This window comes from Trichoplusia ni, chromosome 15 (assembly GCF_003590095.1).
Source record: "Trichoplusia ni isolate ovarian cell line Hi5 chromosome 15, tn1, whole genome shotgun sequence".
NCBI lineage: Eukaryota > Metazoa > Arthropoda > Insecta > Lepidoptera > Noctuidae > Trichoplusia > Trichoplusia ni.
In genome coordinates, this window is record NC_039492.1 from 6,002,164 (window position 1) to 6,022,367 (window position 20,204).

Genomic DNA, 20,204 nt, shown 5'->3' on the forward strand with positions numbered 1-20,204 from the left:
AGGTTTTGTAGCACCGTAAAGAAATAAGTGATAACATTGAATACCTATTCATTTTTACGAAGCAATACTTAATTTGTTAAGTTTATAGAATTAGGTAGACACTCCGTAAGTCTTTGGTTCCCAAGATATACATACGGACATGACGATTCATAAAGTAGAAGGTGATTACGATTTTACTTATTTAGGTCCCTAACTTTTGAATCTAGGTTTGAAATAAAACACTTAAGCGGTTGCTTATGTTATTCTACGTGTCCGTGGCATCAATAGCGGTAGGTTAATCGCTGCTGTAAAACCATTACGCTTCTGTTTTCTACGTACGGGGCAGCAGAGAATTAAGGTAGGTTTATGTAGTTACTACATACAGACGTATCTTGCCCGAGATAGATGTATTTTATTTGAAAATATGTAATGCATTGTTAGAGGTTCCGATATTACGTCTACTTAAATATTATTTAAATTTCAGACAATTTGTGATTTGTTGGCACATTCATGAACGGGGCTCTGTTCAATAACAGTAGATAGCGTCGAAGGAAGCTAACTTTCACTGTTCATTGACCTTTGCTTTGAGTAGATATTATAAATCTGCTTACGGCTAATTTGGCGTTAACCTTTAGTATAAAAGGGCTATTTGACGATATTGACACAACATGTCAAGTATTATAAAAATATTCTATAATAAAATAATGATTGTTTATATAGTATGGATATTCTATCGACAATTCAAACAAGTTTTGATGTCGATACCTCACCGTGTACGATTCCCTCTTAGCAATAGCCAAACTTGATTTGACTTGATTCGAATAACTTCTGAATTTGTTTAAATTTGCGAACCGAATTTGGAATTGCTTAGGTTTTATCTACGTGTATTCAAACTAGTTGTAATACGGCTATATCAGAGAGTACCTACTTTCCGAATATGGGTACCGTATAAAAAGGCTACCATTTGACTAAACAGACGATCACCTGTTTATCTTTTTGCAATTTAAAAAAGTCCGTTATTCGCAGACTAGAGCGTTAGTCAATATTTGTCTTCACGTCACAGTGACCCAGTCATATTAATCAACAGCGATTGCGTGTTTATCATCAGCGTTTGTAAATAAATAAGATCAGAAAGTAATCTGATAAAATCAGTTTATTTAGTAAAAAAAGGAAATCCTGTCTTGGATCTACAAGTTAAATAAGTTACAAGTTGTATTTAAAATCCAGATCCTTAACTTGTATCATTTTGGAATTATAAATAGACCTTTTTTGTTTTAACCTATAATTTTATATTTACACCGAATGAACCCATCGTTATACATTTTAGACTTGTAAAATGTGTTTATTTTCTATATAAACTTGTATCTTATAGTTGCCTGATGAACTACAAGTGTAGATATCATTGAAACTTACAGTATCTATTTCTTTTTGTTCCAGCGATGCTGTTGTTAGAAAGTGATATGTTCATGGACGCATTGAATGCTTCAGCTACAAACAAAAAAGATCCAAAGAAAAGAAAACGAAGAACCAGTGGTAGTAAAGATGGAAATTCAGGAAACGATTCCTCTCCACCTCACACTCCCACCAACATGAGTAGTCCGAATAGTGAAAGCAAGTCTGTGCCACCAAGATTTTACCAAGACACGCTGGAAACAGAAGATAAAGAGAAATCGGAGAAAAATGCTGATTCAAATGAAGACCCTGATACGAATGTTGATAAGACTGAGAACGAGGAGAAGATGGACATTTCAGAACCTCATACGTTAACAATTAATGGACTTAAGGGTGTTCTCTGCTATCACAAACGAAAAGGGCCCAAAAAAAGCATTAAATGGAAACCGGACTCTGAGCTCGAGGAAGTTCAATACTTTGAACTTGACGAAACGGAAAGAGTTAATGTGACTAAAACCTTTACTGACATGAAATACTTAGAAAGAATACATGAAAGAGACGCGTTCCAGAAAGGAAGGAATCTTAGTAATGATGACGTTATGGAGGAGAAGACTAACTGGAGACCACTTATACCTATTGACGCTGATGGGCAAGTTCAAGTAGAGCATGGGAAAAATAGTAAAGAAAAAGAATTACAAGCAATAAGACAAAAAGGAACGCTACAGCCACTTTATTTCTCTAAATCTATGATACCTGACTCAGCTTTTGAACCAGATCCGGAAACGCATCCTTATGCTGAACCTACGATAATACCTTTAGATGATGTGACTGGCAATCAGGACAACATAAGTGATTTTAGAAATATGCCTTGGCCTGAACCCAAAGGCAATGCGCCTCCGGCATCAGCTAATATGAATGTACCAAATATGTTCCCGCCTAACATGAATCAGTTTCCAAATAACTTTCAAGCTCAACAATTCCCTGGTGTTCCCGGGTTTCAAGGAGGTAACATGGTGCCTGATTGGCCTAATGGAGTTCCTCCACATATTATGGCTAACGGCATGCCAGGACCTATGGCGCCGGGAGCTATTCCTCCTGGAAATATGCCTCCAGGAATGATGATGCCTCCAGACGGTATGATGATGTCTCCCGATATGTTTGGAGGACCAAATCCAATGTATCCTGTTCCACCAGAAGGTTTCAATATGCAACAAAATATGTTTCCGATGGATTTCAATATGTCAGGACCGCAGGGGCCTCCCCCTGGACCGGACGGCTTTCCTGGTATGGGTAACTTCCGAGGTGCTATGCGTGGCAGAGGTGCCGGCGGACATTGGCGAGGGAAAAATCCCGGGAATTGGGATAATAATCAGAGAGGTAGAGGCGGTGCTCGTGGTGGCCGCAAAGCTGTTTGTATATACTTCCAGAGAAAAGGGTCATGTCGACAAGGTGACAATTGTACGTTTTTACACCCGGGATTTAATTGTCCATTTTAAACATTAAGTACATTTAAGTTCGTAAAATTGTTGTAAAGATTCTATAAAGTCATTAAATTAAGATTCTGTTTTAGAGTTAGACACTCAAAAAAGACTGTTAAATGTAAATAATTGTGTATGTTATGGACCAAATTATTCTTTCTTTTAAGTATGCAATAAGTACTGTAGATAAGATAGGAAAACTTACTTTAGCCTTAGCCTAGCGAGCAAAGCTTGCTTAAGGTAGAAACATTAGGTATATTTTTACTGCCTGATATAACTTTAGGGTAAAAAAAAGCAATAAATAGAAAGGTAATTTCTCCATAACATATATTTATAAATATGTAAAGGTATTCTTAAGTGTTTATACAAATACAAAAAAATTCAAAGCTAAAATGTCTTATTTATTTAGTTTTTAAATATAAACCACTGTGGTATGTAGTTAGTACTAAAAAATGTATGTGGCGGGCAGGATACATCGTTTGACGACAATGAGCTGCGGGTTCGATTCCCAAATAGAAAAAAATGTCTGTACACTGTGTACTAGCAAATTAAATTGCGCATTCATTTAACTTGGAAATATAGCTTAAATTTTAAATTTTAGCCGTGTCGGTGTACCTACCTACGGCAGGCTAATTCCAGATTTTTATCGAAAGGTAAAGAAGGGAATATTTTTTTGTTTGGTCAAAAACGGTGTATCAGTAGGCAGCATGGTAAACCGATTTCGTAGATATGTAAATGCCTAATTACCACAAAATAGAAACGCATGCACAGCAAGTTTTCGTTGCCTAGAAAATAAACTCGCGTAGTGATTGAACATAATCCTACTGCTAATTATATTTTTTATTAGAATAGGCACATACGAATACAGTCAACAAAATTTTGTAGATACCTAGCAACTTTGCAGTTTTAAACGATTTATAATATTCAGTACTTTATAATGAATATCTCATAGTCAAAGAGGCCTATTTGTCTGTCCGTCTGTCACCAGGCTGCAGCTCATGAAATGTGATAGACATTTTTCATTTTTTTACCACGCTTTTAGATCTGAATGATCTGATGAAGTACGTATTTCTGTTGCCGCTCTGATTATAAAACAGAAAATAAATAAATAAAGGGGTTACCATAAAGCAAAAATGTTACCTTTTTGTAGTTTCTTAGGTTTTCTTACCCAAAGGGTAAAACAGAACCCTATTGCTAAGGTATCCATAAGTCTGTCCCAAGCTGTACTTAACTCAAGAACCGCGGTTGAAGATTGAAATTTTAACAGATTATATATTTATGCTGCCGCGGCCGCAATAAATACTAAAATTAAATGAAAGCATCGTAGCTCATAAATTTTTCACCAAACCGATTTCTTTTTCTTTAGCTAATTAGGACGGACCCCTCAATATCGCGGGTCGGACTCGCACTTGACCGGGTTTTTTCATAGAACTGAACCTTTCGTGCGATAGTCTCACTTGTATTTACCATTTTTATGATATTTCTTTGTTGATGACAAGTTTTCTGAAAAGTGCACTGTTAATTTCGGCATGCGGCATACTATGATGATTTTAGAATAAACCGTTTTTTGACGAAGAAATACGACTGTACTGCGAGGCCTCATGCAGTCGATCAGAATTATGTACTACCACTACAAGCTGCACAGATAGCACTCCTTAATACAGACAAAATGAATATAGTTCATGTGTACTTTTTAATATTTGTGTGTTTTTTTATCATTTATTGTGTGTAGTGCATATCATGCAGGGCCAAAATTGAAATATGTAAGTTATTGATCTACTTGCACTGAATCTATACTTCTATACTAATATATAAAGCTGAAGAGTTTGTTTGTTTGTTTAATAGGAGCAATGGAAAATATGGAAAAACAAGGTAGATATAAATCATAACTTATATCTTCTAACCACGCGGACGAAGTCGCGGGCAACAGCTAGTGAAAAAATATAGAAGAACGGGCGGTTAGTGCTATGGCAACATTAAATTGATAACAGAGCGAGCGTTGCCACTGCCAGGTCAGGATAGTTTGCCAGATGCTTGCCAGATCATCCAGATGTTTGCCAGTTTGGTAATTGGTTCTGGGCGACACTGCTAACAGAAGTCAGTTGTCATTTACGTCCGTATCACGTCATTCCATTCTTAAACCGAGTCACTACTTCAAGTACTTCACTAGTGTCAACTTCAGTTCGAGTGAGACGTGAGTAGTGATTTTTGTCTTGATGTATAATACTTTTTGGCTTTGTCCTTTTATGTAATTGTAAGCAAGGTAATGCAATCAAACCTGTTTGTTAATTTAAACCTTTTTTAATTTTCCAATGTCAAGTTAAGACAAGTGTCAAAGACTTGCAAATAAACAGTGTTTGTATGTGTTTTTTCTTTAGCGTTTAATGTTGAGTTTGGCATTCTTTACCATACTTTAATTTTTTTTCAAATTCTTGTACCATATTTTAACAAAATGCAACGCTGGTTCTTTTTAGAAGATAAACGAGCTCCAAAATACCGGAAACCAAAACCAATGTCCGGTAATCAATTAGAATCCGGAGCTCAAGTAGCATCGCAACAATGGCTATTTACGGTAGCTGTGCCAACTATCGAGCCCAAAGAAAAAGTATTTATTACGGGAAGTATTCCAGAACTTGGCGAGTGGGATCCCAGCAAGATAGTTATTCTTGATCATAAAGAAAACACAGATTTATGGTCTAAAACTGTAACTATACCTAACACTTGTGATGTGCTGTATCGCTACGGTAAATGTATTGTTGGTAATGATGCAGATGCAAATAGTGTCATAATTAGGCAATGGGAAATTCATATACAACCTCGAGTTATCAAAGAAACTGTCCTGCATCCTTTTGTGGATACATATGGTGAATCTGAAGGTAAACAAAATGTGTCTGCTGGTTGGCTCACAACTCAGACATTACTGCAGTTTAAGTTCATGAATAATCCTTTAAAGTTGAAGGGCCGCTTGGCTGAAAAGATTTTGAATATTAAAGTGACTCCAGTGAAGTTATCATTTGAGACAACAGTTTTAGAAGAGACATCCCTTAGTACAGATGGAACTGATCTTGATTTGCCTACCGGAGTGCTAGTAGATGTCTCTACACTGGATAATGATCCATCTGTTTGTGTCCTGAAGACACAAGAACAGTTTGGAAGACAATTTAAACCCAGTGATGTGCTGATTATTAATATCACAGCTCCAGATGTGAAAGCTCTTGCATATCTAGTTGATTTTTATGCATACAGCAGTCGTGCTGGGTCTGAGGATCCTCCATGCCATGTGGGCTACACATATATACTGCCGAACATGTTCAAACCATCAGAGGGCTCCTTACAGCTGCCTGTTACATGCAATGTGAAACATCGCCCTTTAGGGGTAGCATACATTGATTATTTGATTGTGAAGCCTATGCCACAACCATTGTGTAATTTACAAGTAACACATGCAAAATATTGGAATCCATCTTGGACTGGTCTAGAAGTTGGACATCGAGGTTTAGGTGCTAGTTTTAAAACAAAAGAGTGAGTTCTATATTTCAATTTTTAAAATTACTTATTCTATATTTTTTTCTATAATGTGATCCATTTCAGAGGAAATCCTATTCGTGAAAATACTATAGCATCCCTAAAAAAAGCAGCTGCAAGTGGTGCAGACTTGCTAGAGTTTGATGTTCAGCTAAGCAAAGATATGATACCAGTTATTTATCATGATTATTATGTATGTATATCGATGAAAAGAAAGAGGGAAGTTGAGTTTACAGAAATGTTAGAGTTACCTGTGAAGGATTTGACATTGGAACACCTACAAAAACTGAAGGTACTAATAAAACAAACTTTCAATACATTGGAAGTTTTTGGTTTTCTGTCATTCACATGGTAACCAGTAATTATATCATTAAGAGTTTTCCCTGATCATTTAAATTTCATTTTAAGGAAAAACGTGATTAAGTATCTTTTTTTATAAATCTTCTATTTATTTATTTTTATTTCATTAGAATCATTGTAAGTATGAGTGCAATAACTGGTACCTATAGTATTTGTTATTCGAAACTATGTTAGTGATACAGTAATTAGACAAGTCTTATAGATATTGCAGACTATTTAATTGGATTACACTTTTTGCAGGTGTACCATTTGATTGAAGGTCGTAATCAGGAAATGTTGTTTAATGATGAGGAACTAGAGGAACATCAACCTTTCCCTACACTTGAGAATGCTTTGGGCACTATTGATGGACATGTTGGATTCAATGTTGAATTAAAGTGGACTATGGAAATGCAAGATGGGACATTTGAACTTAATCACCCCTTCGATATGAACACTTATGTTGATAAGGTAAGTTGCTGTCAGGCATGTAGACATTAAATAGCAAAAAAAATATGTTTTAAACTCTTTAAGTCATCAAATGATCAACATTGTATTGTGGCAAATTACATGTGAATTGTGTAGAATGTTGGTATCTACAGTACCTATGTGGTAAGTTAGCTTTAAATTACCACAATATTGAGTTTTATAAACTTTATTCCACGTGTTTAGGTACTTAAAAAGGCAGACTGTCTTGTAATAGAGAGTGTACTTTAAATAAACTTTATTGTTTTATTTCAGTGGTATAATTATAATTTAAATTATTGTTGAATCACATTTGTTTTAGTGGCGTTTTATTTTTAACTGAGATTCTTCGACAAAAACACTTACATACTAAGATTAGATTTTTAAGTAGCTAAATAAATTGAGTATAATTAAATGTAAATGGCTTTGAAAAAGACAAGTTTAAGTATCTTTCAAATATATATTTACATGGTGATTTATCTATAGCCTTTCCTTTCCAGGTCTTGGAAGTTATTCTGCAGCATGCGGGAGATCGTCGCATTGTATTTTCTTGTTTTAACCCCGACATCTGCACTATGCTAAGATATAAACAAAATAGATATCCAGTCATGTTTCTGACTGTCGTAAGTATTTTGTTTTTTAAATTGTTTATCAATTGGATGTTGACATTTTAAATTAAACTTTGATTGTATATTTAAATATTTACAGGGAATAACAAAGAAATACGAGCCATACCGCGATTCTAGATGTTCTTCTATACCTGCTGCTGTGAAAAACGCGATTAGTACCGACATATTGGGGATTGTGGTACACACTGAAGATTTACTCAGGGATCCTTCTCAGGTAAATGAACTCAAACCTAAAATTATTTTCGATAACACATTGATTCCATGGATGAGTTATCATTCAAACGCGATAATAAAAATTAAAAAATACGATTTCAAGAATCCGATGCTACGATGCTACCGATGATTATGTAAACAAACAGATAAGCCTCACACTTCTTTTTTTGAATCGTCAAGTCAAAACTCTGCGTAAATTATCAGCTGATAGCTGAACCTCACGTGAAACAATATTGATGACGTTATCTCGGCCGTGCAATCAGCCATATTTCATGTCTGGTTATCATTGATCGACTTGTAATAAACTTGTATAATATTGTGTGCCCATTATCAGTACTTGTCGATATACAATCTCCTTATTGTTGCTAGTTGGGTAACAGGCACGACACGCAATCAAACTAGAGGATGAAAGCCATTACATAGGTCCCTCAAACGTTTTGAAATGATGTCGCCTTGACCGAATTCTGGTCTTGGCTGATGATTTATTCAGGGCTAGCCGTTTGTTGCTCGCGACTTCTTTCATGTGGCTAAGAATATGTTATAATTATTAGAAATATGTAAACAACTAGATAGAGCATTTTATGAAAAAAAAATCTTAAGAGAGTCAAAACTAATACTAATTTTACACCCTATAATAATAGCTTCTCAATAAGTGATGATTCTTGAAAAAAATATTTAACGCATATTTTCATGACTTTCAACTTGCAGCACCTTCGTATTTCATTTCAAAATTGGTTACTTTTTGCATCCCCGTTTTATACCCTATGAATATAATCTGTAGTGCTTCCCTTCGTGATAAGAGAACCCCTGAGCAAAATTAAGGCCGTACCGTGATGTTGCAATCGTTCAGTCAGCCTCTCGTTTCATTTGTTTAGATAATGCTTTTGTACCTATCTATAGTTATATATTGCTTTTGTCATCAGGTAAAGATGGCCAAGGACGCTGGTCTGGTTATATTCTGTTGGGGCGATGATAACAATGACAAGAATACCATCAAGATGCTAAAAGACATGGGGCTGCATGCCGTCATCTACGATAAACTCGACCAATACATCACTAAAGAAGTGAAGGTAGGTTGATAAGGTCATTGAATAGAGAGTAAATGGAGAGACAAGGGCAAGCAAATTTTTTTATATCTGTCAGTGCAGTCACTCCATTTACTTACCATTCTGTGATTTGTATGACATAGCGCGGTAGATGACACACTAAAAAAAATATTAATAAAGATGTTCGTTATTCTAATAAATAAAAATAATTGACTTTTTCGCCTTCCACCTTGAATAATATAGCCATTCTTGAATAACTATTCAATCTGTGTATGATTGCATTCTAACGGTCTGTTGTAACAATGGTAAGAAATTACATAACACAGAATGTTGAAATATTTTTTCTTTATTTTATTTATATACGATAAGTTTTTTTCTTAATTTAATGTAGACCTCATTACTAATATTTTAATTTTACCCTTGAAATGCATGTTATATCACGATTTTATCCCATCATTTTTAACATTTCACTAGCTTTACGCAGTGTTTACAAATACGTTATTTTTTATCAAATCTTCAAATTGTAATCTAGTGAAATTCAATTCACGTGGCTTTTAATTTATTTTTAAATAAATTATTATTACATTTAATGAATTCTACTCTTTTGACTTTTACTTTTTTTAGAATTCTGTCTTTACGTGTACATTTTCAATCCAAACTACATCAAATTCCTGCCTAGACACCATTTAAAAAAAGGCGCTTCATTTTTATACTCTATTTGCTTAAGTGTGTCCAGTTCGAACGCGCGTCCATAGCGTTTTTTTTTTTTTTTAAACCATGACAACTTTTTGTAAAAATTTGTCAAAGTTGATTCCCAAAACCATAAATTTGTCAAAGATACGGTTAAAAAGTTATAAGGGTTTGAACATGGCCGCGCCATTGAAACGCGGCGAACCGCGCGGCCACTGAGATCTTTAAAACTAAGCCTTGTAGAGACCTGAAATTTACGCAAATGCAAGATTTAATTTGTAAAAAATTTGTAAAAATATAAAAAAAATACTCAGGTTTATAGTTTAAGAGCTATAACACTAAAACCGAATGGCCGCGCCATTGAAACGGTGGAGAAAACGCTATCGCCTGTATCTCGCTGAAAAAAAATCGCAGAGGTGTGTAGTTTATTGTAATTACCCAGATTTGAATTTGTCGAAACTAGGAAAAATACAACAAAAAATCCTAGGTTTATATTTCAGGAGCTATAAGACTAAAACGATATGGCCACGCCATCGAAACGGTGAATAAAACGTTATTTCGCCTGTATCTCGCTGAAAAAGCATCGCAGAGGTCTGGAGTTTTTTGTAATACCTAGATTTTAATTTGTCAAAACTAGTAAAAATACAATAAAAATTCTTAAGGTTATATTTCAGAAGCTGTAGAACATTATCAGTATGTGGTGCGATAGGGTGACCATGTCTTATTGTTTACAGAATACTTTCTACTTATTGTTACAGAAATTATAATTCAAGGATTCTAAATAAAATTAAAATTAAACCATAAATATAAAAACAATTATGTTTATTGGTTTAAAAGTCACATAAATCACAGAATGTTACAAATTAAAAAAAAAAACTTGTTTTAACCTTAAGAATTTTTATTGTATTTTTACTAGTTTTGACAAATTAAAATCTAGGTATTACAAAAAACTCCAGACCTCTGCGATGCTTTTTCAGCGAGATACAGGCGAAATAACGTTTTATTCACCGTTTCGATGGCGTGGCCATATCGTTTTAGTCTTATAGCTCCTGAAATATAAACCTAGGATTTTTTGTTGTATTTTTCCTAGTTTCGACAAATTCAAATCTGGGTAATTACAATAAACTACACACCTCTGCGATTTTTTTTCAGCGAGATACAGGCGATAGCGTTTTCTCCACCGTTTCAATGGCGCGGCCATTCGGTTTTAGTGTTATAGCTCTTAAACTATAAACCTGAGTATTTTTTTTATATTTTTACAAATTTTTTACAAATTAAATCTTGCATTTGCGTAAATTTCAGGTCTCTACAAGGCTTAGTTTTAAAGATCTCAGTGGCCGCGCGGTTCGCCGCGTTTCAATGGCGCGGCCATGTTCAAACCCTTATAACTTTTTAACCGTATCTTTGACAAATTTATGGTTTTGGGAATCAACTTTGACAATTTTTTACAAAAAGTTGTCATGGTTTTTTAAAAAAAAAACGCTATGGCCGCGCGGTCGAACTGGACACGCTTAGGTACTTAACAAAAGGTAAACAATCTTATAAGAAAACAAAATCTTGGTGTCTTTCGTAAAATAAATTAACAACTGATTTATTTTAGTGGTATATTTTTTTTGGATATTGTTCATTTCCATGTTATTTTTGTTTAAACACCAAAATCGTTGACCTATTTTAAATAGGTGCGTACCCAAATGGAGTATAGTTAAAATATCTAATAATTAGCCTCCTGGCAAAAGATCTTGTTCTAAAAGTTTCTTACTAGACAAAATTCGATTTCACACGCATGACTAAATACTTACGCCTGTTTGAGCTTTTAAATTTAATTTATTAACCACTACTAAATAAAATAGCTAATTGCTTGGCAGATGCCTATTTTTTCATAACTTCCAAACGGGAACTGATACATTACTCTGGCGATAAACAGGAGAGCATTTTCCTGATGGAGGCGCGAGAGTCGCAGCATGATATCATGGACAGGGCTGCGCGTGAAGAATCGACTTCTCACGTCTCCGATACTCAGGAACCCGTCGCCGTCGAATCAGGGAGTCGGCCTTTCCTTGACCTATCCCGCCGCAAAACTATACAAGACATCTCTACTGTCACGTCATTGGAGTCCCTAGCTTCGTCTATTGACCTTAGGGATGAACCTCTTGAGAAAGACGATAAAAAACTAAAACGTAATCTAGACAAGGATGCACAAAAGGAAGCTAACTTATTCAATATTTACTGCCCTAACTATAGCAGTTCTAAGAATAAGAAAAGGAATCGTCAAAATTAAAATGATCTGTCATTTAAGCAGATTTTTTTAATAAAAAATAGATGGCGAATCGATCACAATCGTTTCAGATATTCCTTTGAAATATCTCGTGCCAAATTCAGGGTTATAGAGTTTAACATTATTTTAATCAGTAGGTACCTGGTAAAATTTCAATTTGCAGGTTAAATAATTTTATTTAGGTTAGTCAAATTGTTTTCGAACTGTAAGTTTGAATAAAAAAAGCAAAATAATGAAAACGGGTCATTCATACTAGTTATTACATGATACGCCGTTTTAAATCTTTACTTAATTATTATCTCATTATGAAATGAACACGTCGACTTAGGTATAAGAACAATCGTCATTTTACCTTAAATAACAACAAGCTAACATTTATAAGAAACAGGTCAATAGCACGTCCTTTAATGCTTCCGTTAAAAACGTATAATATCATGTCAGAAGTATAGAAGTATTCATCCGAATTATGTTACAACTTTAATAGTGAAATACAGATTTAGTTAAACTTTTTTTTTGCTGTGATACTCAGTTTTTTTTATAGTAATTAAAATCAATAAGTTTTAAAAAGTGGCTTCCAGCCATATAAAATATATTTTTTTTATGTATTATACCCTCTACTCTATCATTAATTATAATAAACCATATATTTTTATGTTAAAATTATATTATTTTAAAATAAATTGTTTCTGTGATCCATTTAGTGTGTTATTCTTTGATTTTGTCACAAAAGATAAAATGTACTCCTTTCATAACTAAGAGCCTAAAATTGTTTGTTTCTGTATCATGTCTGTGCCTCAAGGACTAAGCGTGTCGTCTAAGAAAGGTATCGATTCTACCACCTTCGCCTTTACTCCACCGCCATCAATTTTATTGTTAATAGGTCTAGTTGCCTGCCACCTATTTTGCAACAGATCTAGAATTTTGCTTTCGTCTTAAGCTTAATAAAATAAAGCTATTACACTAAACATGACACCAACAGCAAAGTATAGCAACAGCTATACTTTACTAAACATTTAACTCAGAAAGAAGAAAATTCCGCGTACCTTTCATTATTCGTTAACATCGTTTAATAAATCTTATTATCTCCTCATTCTTATAATAATATCATTCCAGACTTCTAGTTTTCTGCAGTAGAAGTGGGCTTTGTTATTTTTATAATTATCTTGAACCTTAAAATATAGCGCTAGAAATAATATTATTAAATGATGCAACTTGTTTGTACTCATGCATATTTTTTGGGATTGGCCCACTACTTCAGGACCCAATCATGAGCCGAAGCGGCGACGGGGTCGTTGTTAATGCATCATTTAATAATGAATCGTTCTCAAAGTAACTTAGAAAATATAGTTCACCTAGACTCCATGGAACTTGCATACTTGCACAGGTTTGAAACCTTCAAATCCGATAGATAGTTCGCTTTGGTGCATTAACAAGAGCTATAAGTCTGACAGGCTTCTTGGGCTTGAGAAGTAGTCACTGTCACCAGAAGGAGAAGACTAAAATCGAGATAGAATAATACTATAATTTAACGAACAAAATAAATGCTAGTTTTTAATTCTATCAATTAATGCTTTTGCTTACTGTACTCTGTTGTGTACATTGTAATCTTAGCTAAGATCTACCTTTAATTTAAAATTTCCTTAAAAATATACATGCCAGCTCATGCCACAATTTTAGTTAATTTATGAACTGAACTAGTAAACTATTGTTTCTTTTTTCTTTTGAAATCTGTGGTAAGTTCTTCCAACGCGTAGCACTTACTTCTAATGTATGTTTCGTTAGTTAGCACAGGGAGCTGCAGTTGAATTGTTTATTGATTAGATTTTCAGACGTAGATAATCATGGTAAATCGTCCCTTTTTCCAAAATTATTTTGAACGAGGGCGACGTTAGAAATAAATAGGTCTTCAATATTCCGGCTTCATTAAAAAAAGACAACCGTACCTGTTATGGATCAAGTATGTATAATCGCAACTTAAACAAATAAAACAGCTTGTTTAAAAAAAATATGATATATTTACATAACATAGTTACATAAAAATAAAGTAATATGTAAGTAAGTATATTTATATTAAAATGTTTTATTTAAGTATATGTATAAGTACTTTCAACATTTAGGACGGAATGTGTTATATTAATCACAACATTATGAATACTTAGTTACTTAAATCTAGTCTATACATAATTTATATGAATTGTGTTATAATTACCTTTCCCCGGTAATGAAGCTTTTTGTCTTCTATAAGCATGTAATGATTTATTTCGTGTACGTACATATGTACTATTAATAAACTGGAATGTGATCGTATTATACATGAATAACACTTACAACTGTATAATGCTTTAGGTAACATTATCTCATAATATGTTTATATTCATTACTTTACATACAACTAATTTATAAGACTAATTAAGGCTAAATTATTTTTAAATGAATTATAATTCGATATAATCACTTCGAAATAAATCTGACACAATTTCAAGATTTTGAGCTTTGGTTTTATTATGAAATAATTTCACACTGACATCAGTGCGTTTAGCTACTGTAGATGACTAGTCGATACTATATTGTGATACTTTATTGCTTCCAGATCTTTGAATAAAATTTATGAATATACATTGTGTTTATAACGATCCATTAATTACTGGTATAATATAACAATACAAGAGATAAATACAGATATAGTAAAGTTATATATCGTAACAACATAAATATTATGTATTCAAGTAGGTATCATATTTCCGAATGGCAATAGTAAACGTTTTTCCTTAACACTAATGTTAAACGCTAATGATATGACAAAAGGGCCACCATTAGTGTTTTTTCAAAAGTAATTTATATCCTGAAATGATTTAGATCACACACCATATTATATAATTTTTTGTATGAAATCAGATCAATATATAAAGATCAGAAATTTCATTAAAAGAATTCGTAGACCTATATACTTCAATAATAATTACCTATCTGTACAACAGTAAAAGATTAAATGTATGGCCACTTGCTATAAAAAATACTTTAAAACTTAAATCAATCGATACATGAGATTCTAGCGGAAATTAAAATCGTAGATAATATAATTTGTGGGAAGTTAAAAAAAGTAACTAAACAAGAACAAATGTTTCATACCAATTGTTTCATTCAATTTACTTTTGTTTAGAATTACAGAATGTTCCTCAATGAATTAATACATTTTATAGAATTTATCCATATTTTGCCCGAAGAAGTCAACTAATCGAATCTATTAAAGGGTAAAAATCATGCATGTCTAAAAAGGACAAACATTTTTTGTGTTTCTTTTCAATACATAAGTAAATAATTAAAATACTGCTTAGACATTTATACTAATTTTCTCTCAGATCGATCTTTGTAAAACAAATAAATAATATCTTAAATAGTTATCTATATATTAACTTACATGTTCGTATTGTATAAAATAAATATAAAATAATTTAAAATTACCACTACGAATTTAAGTACGTTTTTAGGTGTAATTACCATACGTAATACCATAAGACGAGAAATGGACGGAACGATTACACAATTCGTAAATGAACAAATATGTTAAATAATATGCTCATATCTGTTGAGTTAATATAGTTGGATATTTTGATTGGGAAGTGTGAAATACTTAGCAATGCCCGCGGGAGGCTTTACCTTAAGGTGCTCTTCTATAAACTGGCAGGGACAAACATACTTCTCACCATGGCGCCCTGGAACCAAGCTGCTCAGGTCGAGTCTTCTCTTAACAGCATAAGATCCCCAGCGGCCCGCATAACGTAAAAATAGAAGAGCTCCCCGTTCCTGCAAAGAATAACTACATGAGCTTAAAGTGGTAAAGATAATTAAACGTTTTTATACAAAAACAAATCTGAAGACTTGCCAAAGATGAAGAGACGTGGTCAATCAAGACCGCGACGTCTGAGCCAATCGTTGCAAAGCGGGCAACAAGCGCGTGTATCTCTGGGCTCTTTGTTCCGCAATACTTCCTCAACATATTGACATGGGCAGAGCGCCTGTGTTAAATGACGTGGCGAAGCGGGATTGCCGCCTTCCTCATCAAGAGTCCAGTCGAGCCGGCGGCGCAGAAAGTCTTTCCCCCACCGCTGCAGGTACCGGAGGTACACTTGCTCTGCCATACCCTGCACATTCGTATGCCTTGCTTACCCACCAAAAACTACCAAATTTCTACTAATAAATAATGTTAGTAAAAGGAAGGATCCATTTTATAAAGAAAATATTCGATTAATTAAAATTATAGACTTTCACAGTGCATCAATTATGTATAACAGGTAACTGGAATGCAAGTTGCATTAAATAGCATTGCATTATTCATAATAAGTGAACAATTCTCTCTATCCTGGCTACATTGGAATTTCAATAGACAAGTCCATTTTCGGCGCCATCAACACTGATGTATAATTTTTATAAAGTAGTTTTTATTAAATATTTGTGTAAGAAACTAACTAATAGCCTGCATATAATTATACGAACATGAGAAAGTAACATTAGGACATCCATAAATATATAGGGCAAATATGGATCCTTCCTATACACACATAATGTGAGCAAAGCAAGGGCTTGTTAAATGTGATAAATGATAAATACATACATACATGGAGTAAATATTTGCATGCAGATTTCTTTTTATTCCCTAAGCAAATAATGGTGTTATGTGTGAAAGATAAACAGATATAGGTGTCATGGAAAATAAGAAATGTTTTTTGTTAATTTGAACATATAGGCATAATATGTCAGTATGATGATATACAGGTTTGGAGGTACATATTATTATGTACCTCCAAACCAAAGAATAAACGAAACCGAAGAAATGCTAAGAATAAATTATTGTAATAAGAATTATAAGTGGGATAATAATGATATCCTCAAGCAAAAACAAGAATAGATAGAAAAAACCCCACCACAATTATTTTTCTTTTTTTTAATATATATTTTTTGTTGAGGAAATATAATATTATGTTGGTAAAAAAGTACTTAATTAGTTGCTGGTATGCTCAGCTTTAGGATACCATAAAGATATGACGCCATAACCATAGTTGAAAAATAATAATAATAAAATAGCTGAAATAATACCACCTTTTTGTTACACCTATAACCCGATGCAAATTAGTGTTGAAATGTATAAAGCTAGTGACAACTATACACACATGATGACTCAGATTAATATGTAGAATGTAGTTTGTGGTATTATCAATCAAAAATTTGTGGATATAATGTCACCAGTTTTAAACAAGCATGTTTACAAAAACAAAATTCATTTGTACATTTTAAGCTGTTCAAGGTGCGTATAAGCTATCCAACACCAAAAGATAGACCATGCTACACCCAGTTTCTGAAAAATATGTGATCCTTTTTTCAAATCAATTATTCAAATCAGTTTCTTATACTTCTGCTTTAAATAGTTATAAAGCTAATCTTTAATTAGTACCAAGCTCAATAACTTCAGATATTGGGTGTATATTTTTAGCATCAGAATGCTAAGGTATGGCATAGAAACTAATCCCAATCTAATATAAGATACCTTCTTGATATCTAATATTCTAAACATTTTTGTGTACCACCAATATCTTTAGCATTCAAATATAAATTTTAATCACTGTAAGCTGAACTATTAGCGTTCAGAAGTAGAAGTTCATCTAGCTGAAAATGCTATTACATTTGTTACACCTTATAGCATACATACCTGTTTCCTAGATAATCTGGTAGACTGTGTTCCTTGGATAACAATATCATTTGTGGCGACATCAAGGCGATGTTCCCAACCCTGCATGATTGTTTTACCTTCTTCACTTTCAATGAACTGTTGTATGTGTGCAATACAAGGTCCAGAATCGAAGTATATAAAGCAAAGGTTTACTTTATGACAAGAAATTTTTCCTCTGTCATCTAAAGCCAGAATCAATTTATGTTTACTTAGTAGTTTGTTAACTCTTGCTAAACATTGTTCTAATCCTTTAGATAATCTCAGCTTTATCCACATGCACAAAAATATTGCAGCAGCATTAAAAATCAGCCATAACACACCAAGAGAAAACAACAAAAGGCCTGTCAAGCCGGAAAACAACAGTGCCAGAAGCACAAGGAATGCCAGAGTTATCCAACAGACAAGCACTCTCTTATAGCAAATGTTGTACAATGTGAAACGAGCATCATTAATCAGTAATTCCATTGCATGAACATACTCCTCAACGGTAAGCTGAAATCAAACATTGATTTTGTTACATAACAAAATAAACCCCAATTTTAAAACTAAAATTTTGGACAAACAAGCATAAATTACATGTAACTTACGGTTAAACCTTGCGCCATCAACTCCTCTGGTACTAATTCTGGTCGAAAGCGGGCTGCTGTCACCCATGGCCATTTAGTATTCACAGGCAGTAGAGTAACAATAATATCACCATTTGCTGTAATACGAATCACAATTATATATCGAGGATAGGCCAAAATTAAATCTATTTCTATTGGGAACAATACTTACAGAATCCTTGACGTACATTGATAAATTCAACATTTTTAGATAGTGTTCCTAAGGTAATAGGTTCGGAAGTTTTATCTCCTCGTTCCAAATTGATGTGTACAGTTTCAGTTCTTAACACAGCGGCAGATTCAGCCGACGATGTACTTGCGCCTACGGGTTGTGGAACGTTTGACACTTTGTCGTTTTCTGCTATAGGAATGCTTGTTTTAGGAGATTCGTCTTCGAATTTAACCCATCCTTTGCGCACTTTATCTTGATTTATAACGCCATTAACTTCGTTTACTTCAGACAACTCACTTCTATTCTCCGAATTGCTCATGTTTTAAATTGTAGATTTTTGTTAGATATTTGAACACTTATAAAACTAATATACGTTATCTTGCTATAAATACTGAAATATAAATTTTAAGTTTCACTGTAGTTTTAATATCAACTGGGAAATTATTGATGACATTAAATTACTGTAACTGGAATTTTGTTGGAATTGAAGGAGTGGAAACAACTTTTGTAGACAGATGTTATGTCATGTCAAGTCATGTGTCATGAGATGACATGTCGTTCATTAGTAACTTGTCTCTGATTGTTGCACAAACTATCCTTGCAATTAATACTTAAACTCTGTCTAACGAAACAAGTCCCGCGGAAAATATTGGTAACTAAATAAATACATCAATACTATATAGGTAAAATGATGCATTGGCATAAATATGCCCGTGGAAATTAGCTCGTGAGACAGAGTCTATATAGCCTTTTCCCAACTATGTCGAGGTTTCAGCTGATTACCAGTGTTTTACAAGGAGCGACTGCCTATCTGACCTCCTCAACCCAGTGACCTGGGCAACACGATACCCCAGACAGAGTCTTTATAAAGAATTATTATTTGTATCCCAAATGTTCACGTTAGGTATATAAATGACTAATGATGTACAAATAATGTTTTGTGAACCTATTTCATGATCGTTTTTAGAACCATTTTCAGTCGCAAAAAAATACTGGAAGAAGTGAAATGAAATGAAATCATTTATTCTGTAAGTAGGATATATCATCACTTTTACATGTCTTCTTATTTTTTTGAGAACGCTGGAGTCGACATTTCCTATCTGACTACCCTGAGAAGAAATGTCGAAACAAACTCAAGGGGTCACAGTCTATTTTGAAGTCCAGACAATTTCAATTCGAATAGATATGCATAAACCAATGCACGGTATTTCTTTGGACTGGCCTTTTAAAGAAAGTACCAGATCTGAGCAAGAAAAAAAAAACTCACTCAAATCGCCAGTTTGAGAAACTACAAATTTTAATGACATATACCTATCACAAATCAAGAGATATTTTTTTCCGAAACTTACTTTATAAACTAAACATCTACGCAAAAACATGTTGTCGTGATTCATGGTTATTGGACTTCATTTATGCACAAGGTCGTTTGGTTCAATACCTGACGATGACAATATTTTTTACGCGTTTTCAACAATTTCATACAAATGACACAAACTTACTTCGATGACCTATTTTGATTGACTGGCAACAAAAAACGACATACCATTTAAAAAAAACAAATTCCGAATTATCCGTTAGGACAGTTTCACTGGCGCCTGGCGGTAAAATTAAAATGATCCAGATCCTTCTCACTGATTTATTGATTCTATCGCAAATAGTTCATGTTTTTTT

At 33.6% G+C, this 20,204-nt stretch overlaps 3 protein-coding genes across 7 annotated transcripts; 2 read left to right on the forward strand and 1 right to left on the reverse strand.

Annotated features, from left to right (window-relative positions):
• The first annotated feature begins 1,283 nt into the window (after positions 1–1,283).
• LOC113501207 (serine/threonine-protein phosphatase 1 regulatory subunit 10-like) lies at positions 1,284–3,036 on the forward strand. The gene has a single exon (XM_026882275.1). It carries the CDS (start codon positions 1,419–1,421, stop codon positions 2,865–2,867), a length of 1,449 nt encoding a protein of 482 aa, XP_026738076.1. The 5' UTR covers positions 1,284–1,418; the 3' UTR covers positions 2,868–3,036.
• A 1,778-nt stretch (positions 3,037–4,814) lies between these two features.
• Positions 4,815–12,261, forward strand: LOC113500995 (glycerophosphocholine phosphodiesterase GPCPD1-like). Of its 4 annotated transcripts, none has more exons than XM_026881957.1 (8): positions 4,815–5,043; positions 5,324–6,371; positions 6,441–6,666; positions 6,975–7,184; positions 7,679–7,801; positions 7,887–8,021; positions 8,944–9,090; positions 11,681–12,261. In XM_026881957.1, exons 2-8 carry the CDS (start codon positions 5,362–5,364, stop codon positions 12,032–12,034), a joined length of 2,205 nt encoding a protein of 734 aa, XP_026737758.1. In that variant the 5' UTR covers positions 4,815–5,043; positions 5,324–5,361; the 3' UTR covers positions 12,035–12,261. The 4 variants fall into 4 exon arrangements, with proteins under 4 accessions (XP_026737758.1, XP_026737759.1, XP_026737760.1 ...); XM_026881958.1 differs by having other exon boundaries at positions 5,041–5,112; XM_026881959.1 differs by lacking the exon at positions 4,815–5,043 and adding an exon at positions 5,136–5,208.
• A 1,496-nt stretch (positions 12,262–13,757) lies between these two features.
• Positions 13,758–19,072, reverse strand: LOC113500997. Of its 2 annotated transcripts, XM_026881960.1 has the most exons (5): positions 18,534–19,072; positions 18,344–18,459; positions 17,736–18,248; positions 15,915–16,173; positions 15,752–15,835 (listed from the first exon to the last, which is right to left on the reverse strand). In XM_026881960.1, exons 1-4 carry the CDS (start codon positions 18,850–18,852, stop codon positions 15,934–15,936), a joined length of 1,188 nt encoding a protein of 395 aa, XP_026737761.1. In that variant the 5' UTR covers positions 18,853–19,072; the 3' UTR covers positions 15,752–15,835; positions 15,915–15,933. The 2 variants fall into 2 exon arrangements, with proteins under 2 accessions (XP_026737762.1, XP_026737761.1); XM_026881961.1 differs by lacking the exon at positions 15,915–16,173 and having other exon boundaries at positions 13,758–15,835.
• Positions 19,073–20,204: the final 1,132 nt, after the last annotated feature.